Consider the following 16,086-nt stretch of genomic DNA (forward strand, 5'->3'; position numbering starts at 1 on the left):
CACACTTTGCTTTTCTCCTGCATCCTTACCCTTATGTCTATTTATTACCTTATCCTTCAAATACTTTGGAAAGGAGAGAAGTTAACATTGACATGCTTACATGACCTTCCCTGGAAAGAGAAGTGTCAGACAACACTTAGACCTGGGTAACGTATAACAGGATAGGGGTTATTTAGTGACAAGACCATTACTTACAGATCTCTCTAGAAGAAAGAACAAATCTCTTGTTACAGTCGGCAGGAAGTAGCCGTGAAATACCAAAAGCAATTAGTCCCCATAATACAATTTTTCCCCATCTAGCATCTTTCATGCAAATTCTAAGCAGTACGCTACAGAGTAGGGTATAGTGACTCATATGCACCAACTGCTTGACAATTGCTTTTCCTAAAGCAATGCTATTTCAGTTATATGAGCTCAAAAAGTAAATTAAAGTTACTGAAAAGGTTTCAAGTCACATCCAGACCTTAGTCAGTTGTACTTAAAATTTGTTAAAGCTGTCCCCAGTGTTAACACCCGAGCAATTTTCTCCTTGGAGCATACTTATTCCAACTTGCCAATCGTTCATTGACCAATGAACTACTAGAAATTGAAACTAGAAGAATTTCTACACTCCAAGAACACAGATGCTGTCATGTTAAATTTCACTTACAGAATAAACTTGATTTGGGAGGCTGAGTAAGGTTTCTGAGTTATTACTCCTGCATTTGTCGTTTTCTTACCTCCCTGCCTTCCACTTCTCAGTCCAAAATATCTTAAGTTGCTTCTTTTTCCAAGTTCCTGTTCGCCATCTAGGATTTCAAGACCCTGCTTGACATAGTTCTATTTTTGTCGACTGAAGCATATCAAGCCCATTTGGGTGGTTATTTGTATAGCTCCAGTGTGGTCAGTGCTCTACACATCTAAAGCAGGGATGGCCTGGAAGTTCATGGCAAGTTACCAAAGTCTTAACATCACTAGCGCTAGAGAACATCTACAGCTGCAGTTATCTGACCTACAATGACCATTATTTAATGTCATAAGCATTGTAAAATAAGAATCTAATTAAGTAAGTATTCCCTACATTTGCTGGGTTGGATTTTCATCTCCACATACATATTTTAAAGAACACCAACTAAAACACCCTACGCAATTGGGATAGTGTTAAGTTCCTTTTGTGAGGATCAATTCCAAATCTGTGCTGGGTCCACGGTCAATTTAAATGGCTCGATATATTTTTATCCAGGGTGCATTTTCTCCTGTTTTGATTTGATTTGTTTTAATCCTTAATCTTTTTTTCCAAATCCCATTCTTGCATCCATTACCAACAAAGAAAATTACGAGTCTAATTTAGACTATAAAGTCCTCAGCATGTAGGCTGCCTTTTTAATTTCTGCAAAATACCACATTAAAGTTACAGCATTATTAGTACTGGAACATCAAGAAGCAAGTCCTGCTTTCTACTGGTTACTGTACAGGAGCAACTGCTTGAGAAAAAAAGTAACCTAGTATTGCAAATCAATTATTGTATCCATAGCAACATAAAAGTTTTTTCATTTTTCTTTTTTGCTGTTTTTCCACTATTTAACACCAATAATGACCTTGGAGGTGAGGTTTAAGTCGTTAAGAATAAAAGAAGATTGGATTTTGCACAACACAAAAGTCACTTAAGAGTCAACTACAGTTCTTCTTTTCACCCATGCATGCACCACTGCTTTCAAACAAGAAGCTTGATATATCCTAAAGAGTGGTGGATGAAGCAGCTTCAAAGGATTTGTGCCAGCAAGAATTACCTTCATTCTTTATGATGCATCTTGTAAAGCACCATTTTGTCCCCTTTCCCAGTTGGCTGATGGCTACAAGTCTGTTATCCTCCTTAAATGTGTGACTACATAGCTTCATCTTTAGGGGGGAAAAAAAAGTTATGAAGTAAAGGGCAGTTCAACACATCGGACAACTGACAAGAAGTTAAGCAGCAAAGCGGGATTTTGTTTTTTAAAAAGGGTGACGACATTGTTGACAGGTTCTAGAAGATCCTACGCCCAAGTAGCCAGCAGCGTCTGAGGCCAAGGGGCACTTCTGGCTGGCTACCTGAATGTTGGAGACCTCTTCCTCTGCCAAGGCAGGTGGTTACCACAGTGGTCTCCTCTTTAATCCAGAGACCTCCTTCTCAGAACACCCCCAAAATGGCTGCAATCACTGGCTTACAATTCAGCCTCCCCTCTACAAATACCAGTGCCGAGAAGGGGATGGTCAGCTTGCTCTATACCCACAATGGCAAATGCTCAACGCGACCTGAGCTACTGCTGCGTACATCCTGCAGTCCAGCAGAGACTTACTGTGGTTCCTTAAATCTGTCCAAGGAGCAGTGAGCACTAACTGGAGTTCTCCAACTGGGATCCTCCCTTGCTAGCTTACTTTTTAACCCATAGCCTGCAACCCCAACCCTATTTTCTCGTTATTTGTTCCACAGAATAAGATGCTCTACATCAAAAGGCCTCCTTCCAGTCATTAAGAGGGGGCATGTAGTCCCTGGTGGGCCTAAGCCCATTGTCAACATTCCCCAAACAAACCTGAAAGGATGAAAAAGACTGGACAAGGAAAGATGAGGAGGGAGACGAGGCAAAGGTCAACAGGGGTTATCAGACATTTAAAAACGTCATACACTTAAACACGCAGATGAATGATCACTGCAAAGATAGCTGCCTTAGTGTGTTTTTTCAGTAAATAATAGCCTATTCCCTTATTTATCAGCATATGCAGTGGATCCCTGCCTTGATTATTACTCAATCAGCAACTTCTGAAGAAACACAACTTCCTTTCATTTTATATGCAGAAGCCTCCCATTGCAGAATAAAGTTCTTGTAAAGAAGTACACCAAGATCAACAAGGTTTGCTGGTTTTAGCACTGTCCATTCTTTCTTTTTGAACCAAAAGGATAATATAGTTTATCCTACAAATAAATAACCTTCAGTTATCACCTGGAAACCATATGACATTTACAACAGAGGTAGTTAGCTATTTTAATCTGAGATTAGGCAGAAGGCAGGGCAGATTTGCACCAGATAAAATTAAATTAGCTGCATACACTTTAAGCTTATGTTGTTTATGAAAGCTTATGCATCTCTGATTTAGTCAGTCCATAGGGTGCAAATCAACCCTGCCTTCTGCCTCACCTTTACAACAACCTTGGTTTTAGTACCATCTTCCCCTGAAATGGAGAACTGACATTTGCGCTACTGTTGTGAAGAATGGGACTGTCTGGGCACACAAACCCAGACATTTTCAATCCTGACTTAGGGGTGCACCAATAGAGATTTTGGGGGCCAATATCCTTCCTTAAAAATTGGTTATTGGCTGATACCAATCCGATTTCTGATACACAGCCTGGCAGTTTTAAGAGCTGCGTGTAGCTGGTAAGTCTGTTCTGGTGGAAGGGAAGGGGGGAGGAAAGGGGCATAGGAGGGGTGCAGATCAAGGCTTCTGTGGTGAGGGAGGAGTGGGGCTGGGGCTGCCCAGCCAAGGCTAGGTGGGGGACGCAGAGCCACGGCTCATCCAGGGGGCGCAGGGAGGGGGGGGGTGCAGCTCCTGCTGCTGCACTTACCCCAGGAGGGGACAGGGGTGTGCGTGTGTCTCCAGATATGCACAGGGCATGGTGGGGCAGGCTGCAGCTGTCGGCTGGGTGGGGGGTAGAGTTGGGCTGCGGTTGCGCCCCACCCTGACCTGCCGCAGCTGGGCAGCCCCAGCCCCTGCCCCACTGCAGGGGCTTTGATCTGCACCCCAAGCCCCTTGCCTCCTCTCCTCCCTCCCTTCCACCACAACAGACTTACCAGACGTACACAGCTCTTCAAACTGCCTGGCTGCGCTCCTCACTGCCTACACACTGCACTGCAACTGCATGCACGCACAGGCATTTATCAGCCCAATTACTGGCCACATCAGGCTGATTTCTGATATAGTAAATTTGCTTTATATCAGTGCCAATCCAATATCAGACCAGTGTATCAATGCACCTCTATCCTAACTTGACTGTTTTGGGCAAGTCACTTAAAGACAGAAGTTGATCTGCTTTAACTTGCACCAAAGTGTACTGATGAACCAAGACAAAAGGCTACTTGGAGACTTGTTTCGGTGTAAATAGGCTGATTTCAGGTTAAGTCACTAAGAAACCAAGTTAGGGTAAACACCAGATATCAACTTCTACATCAGTTTAAGCTGAACCGTAGACAGGTGCATTTTTTCAGGCAGACGAGCAATTACCCCTGTACCCGTTTCCCTCATTCATAGAGGGACTAATAATGAACCTCTCTCAGAGGTGTGTTAAGATTCATTATATAAAAAGAAAAGGGTTATTTACATGCTAAGGCTAAGGCATCAGAGAAGTCGCCCACCGAGACAAAGCACTGTCTCTGAATTAATCGCAAAAAAAGCTAACATACTAACAGTTCACCACTATTTAGGTGAATAGGATATTTGTACTCCATCAGCAACTGTTAGAAATAACAGTATTCAAAGTTTTGTGAATCAGACCCTTTCAAAATGTTGGTAGAATCCTGTTTTAAATTTCTGTCTTCTATATTCATTTTTGCCCAAAGGCTTCATTGTCTCATTATGTAAATGACCTTTTCATATGAAAATTAAAAGTTCCAGATGTTTTTGTAGTTCTAAAATCCTGTAAATACCACCTGAATATCCAAAGCCATCAAATTTATTTTTAAAAAAAGTTCTTCAAGTGGTAGCAGTACAATAAATTAAAAATGAACCAATGTAAAAAGATGATACTTTTGGAAATGCAGATCTTATTTAGAACTTGTATTCCAAAGGTTTCTTTCCTGCAGAAACCAGACCAAGCCTTTACGTTTTCTTTACAGAGAAGATCTAAGATTACGGCGTAACAGGCAGCTCCACAAAAAACTTACTTATACAGAGCCAAGCAAGTGAGCAGTACGTCTCAATCTTTGTGCCACCCAGACATCTTTTCACTCTTAGCCAGCCAGTCCAGAGCTCACCTGAGCAAAGGTTAGGTTCACAGTTTAATTACAGGACTGTTCTGTGATACAACACACTCCACGTGCTCCCAACATAAAACTGAGGTGGTGATGAAACAATGGGGACTCCACCCATGCCTGCTCTCAAGCATGTTGGACACGGATCTTAGGAGCAATGGTGAGTGGCATCGACGCTACTTTAGCATCAAGCTTGAAGAATGCAATACCAGCAGAGACATGCCCTAAGTAAATCCTTTGAAGAATCTAGTCTGGGGCTGCAATGAGTACAGCAGTTTTCACCATCCTAAGCCTTTTTGTTATTATAGTTTATGAATCTATAATGTGAATCTATAGTCTTTGGTTCCTTATGGGCCAAAGACCTGCTGTCTTGTGTCATCTATCTAAGAGCATGACAACAATTAAATCTAACAACATCAAATTTTGTGCTTCCAACTTATTCTCAGGAATAATAGCTTTTTCCCCCCCCAAAAAAGTCCTAGCTCTGACCCAAAATATACATTCTTCTTAACACTTTCAAAGGATACATCAATAAAGCTTGAAAATACAAATTTATCATTTTTAATAAAAAAATAGAATCACAGCCAGTTCTAAACAGAGCAGCAGCTGCACACATTTCTTACTTTGTGAACTGAAGAACTGACATTTGATATCCCCCAGTGAATGCCTATCAATGCTGTATTCCTTTTTCACTCTTAGATTAGCAAATGTTACAGAGTCCCATTTCCTACAAGGGATCTCATTCTTGCAAGCACTGAAGGACCAACCTCTTGTCTGTTTTATAAAACATGCCGAGTATGGCTGGTTCATTTGGTCTGTGTCTGTGGAACAACGTTACTTATTTTATTACTTTCTCTACGGTACTAGAGGTCACAGGCTCAAGTAGCTGTTGTGAGCCAGTTACAAGGCTCCTACTGCCCTCTTCTAACAATTCTATTTAAACCTTGGCCCTTGTTAAGGATAACATCCTATTTTGAAGAACTTCTTGATTTTCCCATTGTTTTTATTTTATTTTCTATCTAGAACATTGTCAGATAGATTTTAGCCTCTTCCCTGCAATGTTACATTTCATAACTACAAGGTTTGGTAAAACCTAAGGTGATTTTTATTTTGAATAAGAAAATGTTTTATACTATTGTGCAAGTGTAGGAGAACCAGGAAGTGAAACTATGAAGTGATAGCAAATAACCTATTTTCATGATGGAAGCTGTAAATAGGGTATGTTCACTAGCTTACACAGTGAAAAATTGTGTTTTATGCACTCAGTTTTAACCTATGCTTTTACATCAAGGGAAAATGTTTGACACGCATCTTCAGTTTGTATTTTAAATGTTCAGCCCACACTGATGAAGTCTTCTTTCATAATCTGCATGCATTTGTTTGGCAGCTATCTTGACCTCTTCGATTTGAGTCTCTGCTAACAACATGCTGACAGCATAAAATCCATCTAACATTATTAAGTTATTATTTACAGACACATTTTATGCTCCTTAATAGAAAAGACTCGGCTAATATTTATAGAATCAATTATAAAGAACGTTATTTTACAATTAAGTTTCCTTGCTTTACGACTTTCAGTCTTAAAACTTTCTTGCTTGTGGAACACCTGCATTATAGGTCTTGTGTAGCTCAAGACTTGTCATTCATTTTGTCTAAGACAAAAAAATCTGTTACACAGGTTTTGTGGAAATCATGAAGGTGCTAGGCAAAAACCTAAGAGAGCTGAATACACAATACTGAAGACAGAACTCACTAGTCCCTGATGCCCTTGAACTTTGAAAGAGAGAGAAGAAAAGCTCATATTCTCAAGTTCACTCCTCTAAAACCTAACATCCTAGAGAAGTAGGATGCCAAGAAAAAAGGAAGTGGTTACTGTGACAGCAGCAGCACCAGCACCAGCACCAGCACATATGTTACAGGTGAATAACCACTCTTCTGAGAATAGCCTTTGTGCATTTGTACTTGGTTTAAATAGAACTATTCAATCCACTCATTCCACTGTTCTACTTCTTGACCCACAAGACTGCACGGGCAAAACAAGCGACACAATTTAGCCATGCTACTCAAAAGTCAAGTAGAAGGCAACATAGCATTGCACCTTACAGACTAACTAAAGAATATAGATATAGACAGCACAAGCTTTCACGAGCTGAAGCTGTCCTCATCAGATGCTGATCTGATCATCAGCATTGTATTACATCTATCAACCTACTTTGGTTAGTCTATAAGGTGCAAACTTAACCCATCTTCCAAACAAAAGCCTAAATCTAGATATCAAGATGTCCAATGCTCAGTAACACCGCATGTGTTTATGGGCTATGTGTAATAGCTCTGCAAATTTATAAACAGGAAATATAAAACCTGTTTCGCACCTACTTAGCAGAGAGCCATAAAACTCTTGGGTACCACCACTCTGGGTAACATATAAGCAGTCTCAATATATAACCTGAATGGCTTTGATAAATATTGTATCTTTACCTCACTTATCCCCCAAGGCAACACGAGGCTTAAATAGCTTCTCAAGTGCTTGTGCTACTGACACATGAAAACTCAAAGCCCCTTTAACATCTGCGATAAAGAGTTACAGTTCACCAAAGGAGAAAGATACCTCCTGAAGTATAACAAGAGAATATGGGTGTAAATCAGGTATCTGGCTTACCACTTCTTTGGACAGGAGAGACAGAAATACGTGACAGCTTTGTTTCTGTGGAATACAATGAAAGGACAAGTGAACCGTCCAACTTTGATTCTTGCTCACTTCTGACAGATGCGTTTGGGATTAAAAGGTTGCCTTTATTGACAAGCAAAATGAAAAATAATCTCTCAATAGCTCAAAGGCTGAGTCCACAAACTTCAACAACTCCAGGTTAAGATCAGGATAGGCTGAAATAGATAGGAATACAGTCACAGAAAAGTCTTCCTTCATCACAAGATTTATTAGAGTTGTCAACTTGAGGATGTTATGTTCAGGTGCCAGACAAGTGCACCTGGACTGAAGCAAAAAAGCCAACAGGACGATTAACTTGGACAATTCGCTGTACGTAACTGACACAGAACTAGGGCACACTGGCAATATTATTAACCGCTGTCCATTACAAGCACCCCTCCCTCTTCTTAAAACGGTATCTGAAATCAACATCTCCCTGAAATGTAACAGGTTTTATTTAAAATTTCGGCAGAACCTGTCAAGTCAAGCTCAGTCAAAGCTCTAGACTGCAAACTGAAACGAGGGATAACCACAGATAAGGATGAAGAACAAAACCATCTTTCTGCATCTTGAGTCATTTAGCTAGTAATGGATGCCCTCTACCCATTTCTCTCTGGTGAAGGCCTCACTAAAGCAGTCCGTGTGCAATGCTAGATATCACAGGGGTTCTCAAACTGCAGTGCGTTAGCCTGCTGGAAGCAGTACGCCCTGGGGGATTGAGGGAAGCTCGTCTCTTAAGGGATAGCAGGAGGCAGGACTGGAAGGCTCCTGTTATTTGATGTGGTCCCTTTAAAAAAATGCTCAAGAGTGGCAGACTAGCTGAGGGATGGAGATAGGTATTAATCAGATAATGACCTCCTGTGTTCTTCAGCTGGGTTTTATCACTGTAAGAAGGCAGATAGCCTGGAGAAGAGAATGGGCCCCTAAACCAAGGAGAAGGAGGATGGTGGGCTGGGGAAGCCTGCCTGACTGCCATACAGCCACAAGAAAGAGGACTGTACAGCACTTGGACCAAGGGAAAAGAGCCTTAAATCCAGAACTACTGGGAAAGATTCCCCAGGGAAACCAAGGGCTTCAGAGGCCTGTAAGCCAGAAAGAAACTGAAAACCTGAAGCTTTGGAAGGGGCAGGGTGAGCTGGAGTTGAAGCTTCCTGCTATCCAGACAACAGCCCTTATATTTCCAACCACCCCACAATATACACACATACTTGCAGCCAAATCTCTTACCTCTACTCCCCGACATCCTTTTAGATGCACACTCTCCATCAGAGGCTTCCTTGAAGTGTAAGCAGAAGCCCTACCCACCCAGAGTCTAAACTCATGCCATCTAACTCACCTGCACTCCCCTGGCCAAACTCCTTTCTTTTCTCATTTCCCCAAGCAGCTCTTCACCAGGCAAATTCAAACCTGACTTTACTCTGAGTCTGTAAACGCCTGAGCTTATTAGTCTAAACTAAAAATGCACAAAAAAAAGAAACTGTCATGTGGCACTTCAAACAGCAGTTTGAGAGAAAGGTATGGCAACCATTAAAGTTTGGGAATTGCTATCACATGTAGCAGCAGCAATTAAAATACTTTATCTCCGTGTTTAGTACACGGGGCAGGCTCAGGTAAGTTTTTACTGATGTATTATTGTTTGATGCTCAGCATTATCTCCTCATAGCCCACCAAGGTCTTACCAGAGTCAGAAATTTTTAAATATCAGCATAGTCTTTTCATAAGTCAGAAACCAGCAGCAAAACAAAGTTGGGAGTTGAGAGGCAAAAACAGCACACCAGTTGTAGGTACTGACTTAACAGGGGTGCAAGAACAGCAGCCATTGCTGCTCCGCTCCTGGCAGCTATGCCACCAGCAGCAGTCGGGCTACGACCACGGCCCTGCACGCCACAGCCACGCAAGGTGCAGAATAGCCCAGTTATACCCACCAGAAATATTCCAAAGACTAAAAGACAAAGTTTCCTTTTCTTACTTGGATTTTAACTCAATCCAGCTAAACATCCAAGCAATATCCTTATTCGAGCAATAAGAACGAGCGCCCAATATATCTACCACTTCTTAAGGCCTTGTGGACAAACCTGGTCCTTGGTATCAACACTGAAAACAAATCTTCCCTCTTGGTGGTTTATGCTGCCACTAAATCAGCTAGGCAGAACAAACAGCTTCATACACAACTTGCGCAAAAGTGTCCCTTACACGAGCAGGACAGCATTTTCCTTTGTCTGGACTGTACATTGAACCGTGCATCAGCTGCATCTCTAAAAATGCAGTGACTTTAAAAGGAACTTGAAAGAAAAATCCACTCGTAGAAATCAGCACAGGATCAGGGCCTGTGCATGATTCCCATAGGCTCTAGCACAGCAGTGCCCCAAGGTTTCATAGTCATTAGGGCTGGAAGGGACCTCGCAAGATCATCAGGTCCAGCCCCCTGCTCAAGGGCAGGAAGTCAGCTGGGGTCAGAGAACCCCAGTAAGATAATCATCCAAGTGTCCAAAGCAGCTGCTCGCACCGCTTCTGCGGGTAGTCTGTTCCCAAAGGAATACACGTAAATAAAGATGACTGCACTTCAACCCCTGCAGTGAAAACAGGAGAAGGGTGTCGCAAAGAAATGGGATATTCCGAGGCATAAATTGCGGTCTACAGTCATTTACAAGCCGAACAGCAAAAGCACCAACACCCATACCGCGCACATGTCATTAGCAACGGGCTCGTCCTTAAATCCATTCTCAGGGGAGAAAGAAACAAAAAACCACCAAAGTAACTAATAGCTTTTAAGTTTCTAGACTGAGCAAGGACTTTTCCTCTCTTAACGGGCACATAAAAAAAAGCCATTAGAAATAAAACTGAAAGACCAATCTCACGTTGCAAGGCTCGCAGAACAAGCAGCACAGCATGCACTCGGTTTCTCCCACAAGATCATCCGGGAAGCAATCTGACCACTCGAATTACAAACAGCTCAGAAACGATACTTCCATGGTCATCCAGCGAATTATTCACTTCTGCAACAACACCGGTTTGACACAGACGAAGGTAACTGACACGGCTTCAGACACAGCGCACGCGACAAAACCCGGGCCGTTCCTTCCGATCACACCCGCTCTGGACTATCGTTACGATTATTGTTATTATTATTATTTTTAGGCCTGTGCATTCACCCGTCATCGCCGGCTCCTACTGCTGTCGCATCTCCCGAGCGGCGCCACCTCGCAAACCACCTTCTGGCATCGGGGCCGTTTTGGGCACACGGCGATCCGGCGGCACCTCCGCGTATGACGAGGGAAGGAAAGCCGCCCGTGGGAAGACGAGGGGAAGGAGACGCAAAGGAGGAAGACTGGATTTCCTTTCCCCCCAACCCTCCCAAAGACCCTCCTGCCGCCTGCCTGGTTTTCTCCCAACTCGATCCTGCCGTAAACCTTCCCGAGCGGGGTCGGATCTCGGTGGCTTCCTGGCAACATGACATACCCGCCCCCTCCCCCGCCACAGCGGTGCGGTTCCCTGCCCCCCGCTTGCCCTTGGCCGGGAGGAGGAGGAGGAGGAGGAGAAGGAGGAAGGCGCTGCCCCGCGCTCACCCCTGCGCAGCGCCTCGTCGTAGCTGAGGAAGCCGATGCGGGACTCCTTAGCGCCCATGGTGCCTCAGTCCATGGCCGCGGGCGGCGCGGAGCCCGGGCAGCGCCGCTAGCGAACGCCGGCCGCCGGCCGCCGGGGGACCAAGCTGCCCGCCGCCGCCACCGCCTCCATGCGCCTCACGTGACCGCCGCCGCCCCCCCGCGCCTCACGTGACCGCCGCCGCCACCGCCCCCCCGCGCCTCACGTGACCGGGGAGGAGGGCAGGGGGAATGTTGTGGCCCCGCCCCTCCAACGGCCGCCCCACCCCACGTGACGGGGGCGATGTGGAAGTCCCGCCCCTGCCCAGCGCCCGTCACGTGACGGGGGGGGGGGGGCAGTGTTGTGGCTCGTGGGCCCGCCCCCGCCAACGGCAGCCGCGCGTCACGTGAAGGGGGGGGCGTCGTTGTGGCGTCACGTGACACACGGGGGCCTGCCGCCGCGCGCTGAAGCCGCACGGGGGTGAGGGGGCCTGCGTCACGTGGCACGGCGACGGGAGCCAATGAGGCGGCCCCGCTCTGAGGAGGAAGGCGGGGCCTCAGCGCTTTTTCCTTCCACTCTCGAAACTTAGACGTTATTGGTTACTTTCCCCCCCCCTCCCCCTCCCTTGAGAATCGATTTCAAGACGAGCCTGGGTGGCCGTTGGGGACGAAGCAGCGAGCCGGGCTACCCCCACACGGGGAGGAAGGGAATCCGGAGCGTGCCTGGCCCGGTTCAGATGAGACAGCCACAGGGAAGGGGTGAGGGTTATGATCGATTACCTGTCATTGGCTGCCCTTACCTAACACGTGCAGTTACTTCATGGCAGGCCCGTCCTCGTGGGCCCAGCTGGACCGAAAGCAAGGGGAACCACTGTGCCAAACAAGGAGTAGCGACAGCGTGGCTAGGGCCAGAAGCAACGCGTAAACTGGCGGCCTTCAGGGCGTGTGAACGGCTGAAACGGGTTGAAGAGAAACCTGGATGGATGTACAACCGGATGTAATGGATTTAGGGTCAATGGGTTTATTGACCACCTGTCCCAGAGCCCCTCCAGATTAAACTGATCTCCCGGTCCCCCAGCGTCCCAGGCTGCTTTGCACCCCCCCTCACAAGGTGAGTGGGCTAGCGGGGAGGAGGGCTCTGGCACTCCTTGGCCTCCAGCCAGGGCCACTGTAGCCCGTGGCTGCGTTTCCAGAGTCAAAAGCAAACGTCTATTCACTTGCTTATCGGTTCAGTCTACGCAGCTTAGATGAACCTGAAAGGACTGAATCAATGCAGCCTCAGGCTTTCTGAGTCTCTACTTAGCCCCTGCGTGCAAGGTCATTTTATAAAACGCTAGTCAAAGTGACAAGGGATACGTAAAGTCACATAAACGGTACGCCAGGCAATTAGTTTATAGGTCAAACACTTCCAGTGTAGACCTACTGATGCTGATGGACTACAGCAGGGTGAATTCGGTCCAACTAACAACAACATTCATTTTTTCATACGTTTTTTGTCCATCTATTTACATTGTGAGCTCTCCAGGCCCGCAGCTGTCTGTTGCTCTGCCTTTGTACAAAGCCTAGCACAAGAGAACCATCTTTTCAATTGATCCCTACACTATATAGGAGATATTGTTTAATTGCTTTGAGCTATCTAGCACCATGGTCCCATGTGCCAGGTAAGTGGCATGGGGCCAGTCCACGGTCTGAATTGGACCTCACGCACCAGGATAAGGTGCCATACCACCTTGTGTGCCCCATTTAGCAGGCAGGCCCAATGACATGGTGGCAGGGGCTATGGCCTGTGGGTTGAGCACCCCTGATCTGGCAGCAGTTACACTGAACTAACACTTCCAGAGAAAATGCAATGGTCCCTCTCCCCTGGAGATGGAGTTAAACTTGTGAATGTTATGAAGACAGGTCAATATCTACAACGCAGACAAAGCGAATAGACAAGGAGTTCTCAGGACAGTAACAGGACCTGTGCAATGTGTAACTAAGGAATGATTGTATTAAAACAGAATCTGGCTACTAATGGTCTGAAGATTAGAACAAAAAGCGGGAGTATAGGAGCTCTCAGTTTCAACAGGATAATGGTGCCTGGCCCTGAAGTTTACCCAAGACAGCTTGGAACTAAGGGATAGACCCCATGAGTATCACTCCACTTCACATCTTTGCATTGTTACAAATAATAAATTACTACTACAAAGTTATTGTACAGAAATTTATCTTGAATAGATCATCGTTCATCTTTTGTGACAGTGATCCTGCTAAAGCAGTGCGCATTTTTTTTTAGTCATTTCTATTACTCCTGCAAAGATATATCCACCCATAAAATCTAATTTGTAAATGGTATCCACAGATTTGAGCTAGTGGGAATTTTTAAACAATGGTGCTATGAAAAGCTTTTAGAATGCCCTCTATTCTTTTACATAAAAGAAGCCCTTCTTCAGTGCATCTGTTTTAATGAGTTTCAGGAAAGTAGATAAAAAAAATCAATAAGCAACCCCAGGCATTTAAAACCCTCTGCCTGACCTTTGCCACCTCTGCTCTCCCCCCAGGTAGAAGCCGTTTGATGCATCTATTAAAATGAGCGTGGGACTTTATATCATTGTGCTGCCTCCACTTCAGGAGAGAACGAATGAGTGAAAATGCCATGAACGCTGCTAAGAACTCTTAATGAACTTGCTCACCTTGAAAACATGGCCTGACCCCAATGAAACAGATGCATCAGAACTCCAAGTTGTGTCATGTTGTACATTTATGGACTCAGTGTACAAGAACTTAGTTTACATTTCCGTCATCTGTTTTTTGATGAGCGGAGCCATCATTTGTTTGTATTCAATACACGGGGTGGCATGATCATTTCCACCTCTGCTACTGGGAAACTGAGTAGTAAATTCACAAGTCAGCTTCTTCTAAGTCATGTCTATTGCATGACAATATAACAAATGCACACAAAAAATGAACAGTGTGGGGAGTTCTTTACAAAAGAGGATGTTAAGGTGGTTACTTATGGAATAGGCTACTACTTTATTTAAAGAGCCACTACAATGTAATTTAAATGCACAGTTCAGTATGGCAGTCTATGTTGTAGCTGTGCTGGTCTGAGAAAGAGAGATACACAAATCTAAAAACAGCCTAATCTGGACATCACAGAGCAACACCCTCACAAGAAGGACTCTTAAGATATCCAGGGGAATAAACTTCCAGCTTCTCCCTCCCCTGTGCAAAATGCAGTTTCTTTAATACCTAGGAGGACTTTTACACTGTTTGAATTCTTCTCAGCCTGAAGAAAGGTGTAAAAAAAGGAATTTTTTTTTTTTTGCTGCTATTTAGTTGGTCTAATAAAAGATATCACCTCTGACCCAGAGCTTTATGCATCAGTTCAGTATGGAAGATGCTTACAAAATGTGATATTAAAACAAGCGTTTGATGACTTAATTTAAACATTTTTATTTAGATGGGAACTGCACTGTAGGCATGACACAAGCAGCTTTCTCGGATAATGTCTGGAGAGGAGGGTGAGGAAGAGAAAGAAAGAAAGAAAATGGGATTTGTAAAAGCATTTGAGTTATTCAGGGACACAAGGCCCATTTGCTGTCACTGAGTCTTAGGCTTCTGAGGGACTTAGTTCTGCTAGCTGTACTTTTGCCAACAATTAAGGATCTGATTTTCAAGAGTACCTATCTGTATCCCTTGGTCTGAAAATAAAGTTGGCACAGAACCGACAAAGTCATCCTTTTGTATCATTTGTAGTATGGTTGCACACATAAGCCCCAGTGCAGATAAAAGCCCATTTGTACAAAGCCTTGTCCAAAAACAGGACAATCCTTGCCCTCCCCTGTAGCTCGCAATCTAATTTAAGAGAGGAAACAACCATGCATATCAATACAAAGAAGCAGCCAAGGGAAAGAGGTTCTAAGGAAGCAACAATAATGTGTATTAATGCAGACCAGCTAGATAGTTTAGTTACAAGATACAATGAACTGATGAATGAAAGAAACAGCTTATGTCATTATCTACCAGTCTGATTCTAATGTAGTCAATGGGACAAGGCAGAGCAAAAAGGAAAAGCATCCTCTAAAAGAATATGGGCGACTTAAGCGTGCAAATAGCAACCTATTGCACCATATCCTGTATGCAAGTGGCTTTGGAGAGACATTCAAGAAGGTGAAGTCCATCACTGTACTGTGTATAACTAGAGCTAGGAAATAAAGAACAGCCTCTGACCAGTACTCCCATGCATCACACCCTTATTGTATGGACAGTGCCCAGGTACTGATGATGGCAAGAATTTTTTCAGAGGAGTGGAGGCTGCCCATCGTCCCTTTAGGCCACTGAGACAGAATCCAAAGACCAGACGGAGCCCAGATGTTTGGTGCCTCCATGGCTGTAGTCGTATAAGTGTCTGGGAATCGAGGCCAGGTCTCCTGTGTGGTAGACAAGGATGCTACCACTGAACCACAGGGGACTTCCCAGGTACTATTTGCAACCTAAGTATTACAGCACTGTGCTGATACAGGAAAGAGGCAGAAGTGGACATAGCCAGTGGTTTTAATTGTCAAAGCCAAATATAAAAAAAAATCCAAGAAATAATGAAAACACACAGATTTAATGGCAGAGAGAGAGAGAGACTTCTACTAATAGAATTCAGTTTTAATAATGACACTGTAATTAGTAACAGATAACGGAAATGTGGTTTTAAAAACTAGGTTCCTTCATAGGAATCTCATGTTTTTAAATAAGTTTGTCTATTAAATATTCAGATCTTATTTATATATGCTATTATATACCATTAACCATTACATAACCATTAATAATGTGGAACAGC

At 44.2% G+C, this 16,086-nt stretch overlaps 1 protein-coding gene across 3 annotated transcripts in view; it reads right to left on the minus strand.

Moving 5' to 3' along the window:
- USP32 (ubiquitin specific peptidase 32) overlaps window positions 1–11,450 on the minus strand; it is a 135,485-nt gene extending 124,035 nt beyond the window's left edge. For all 3 annotated transcript variants that reach the window (XM_090025486.1, XM_090025485.1, XM_090025483.1), the window contains exon 1: window positions 11,256–11,450. In XM_090025486.1, the coding sequence (XP_089881612.1) occupies window positions 11,256–11,313 (58 nt within the window). In that variant the 5' untranslated portion in view covers window positions 11,314–11,450. The remainder of the gene's footprint in view (window positions 1–11,255) is intronic.
- Window positions 11,451–16,086: the final 4,636 nt, after the last annotated feature.

The sequence above is a fragment of the Crocodylus siamensis genome, chromosome 13 (genome assembly GCF_052110815.1).
Source record: "Crocodylus siamensis isolate JL-2025a chromosome 13, ASM5211081v1, whole genome shotgun sequence".
Taxonomy (NCBI): Eukaryota; Metazoa; Chordata; order Crocodylia; family Crocodylidae; genus Crocodylus; species Crocodylus siamensis.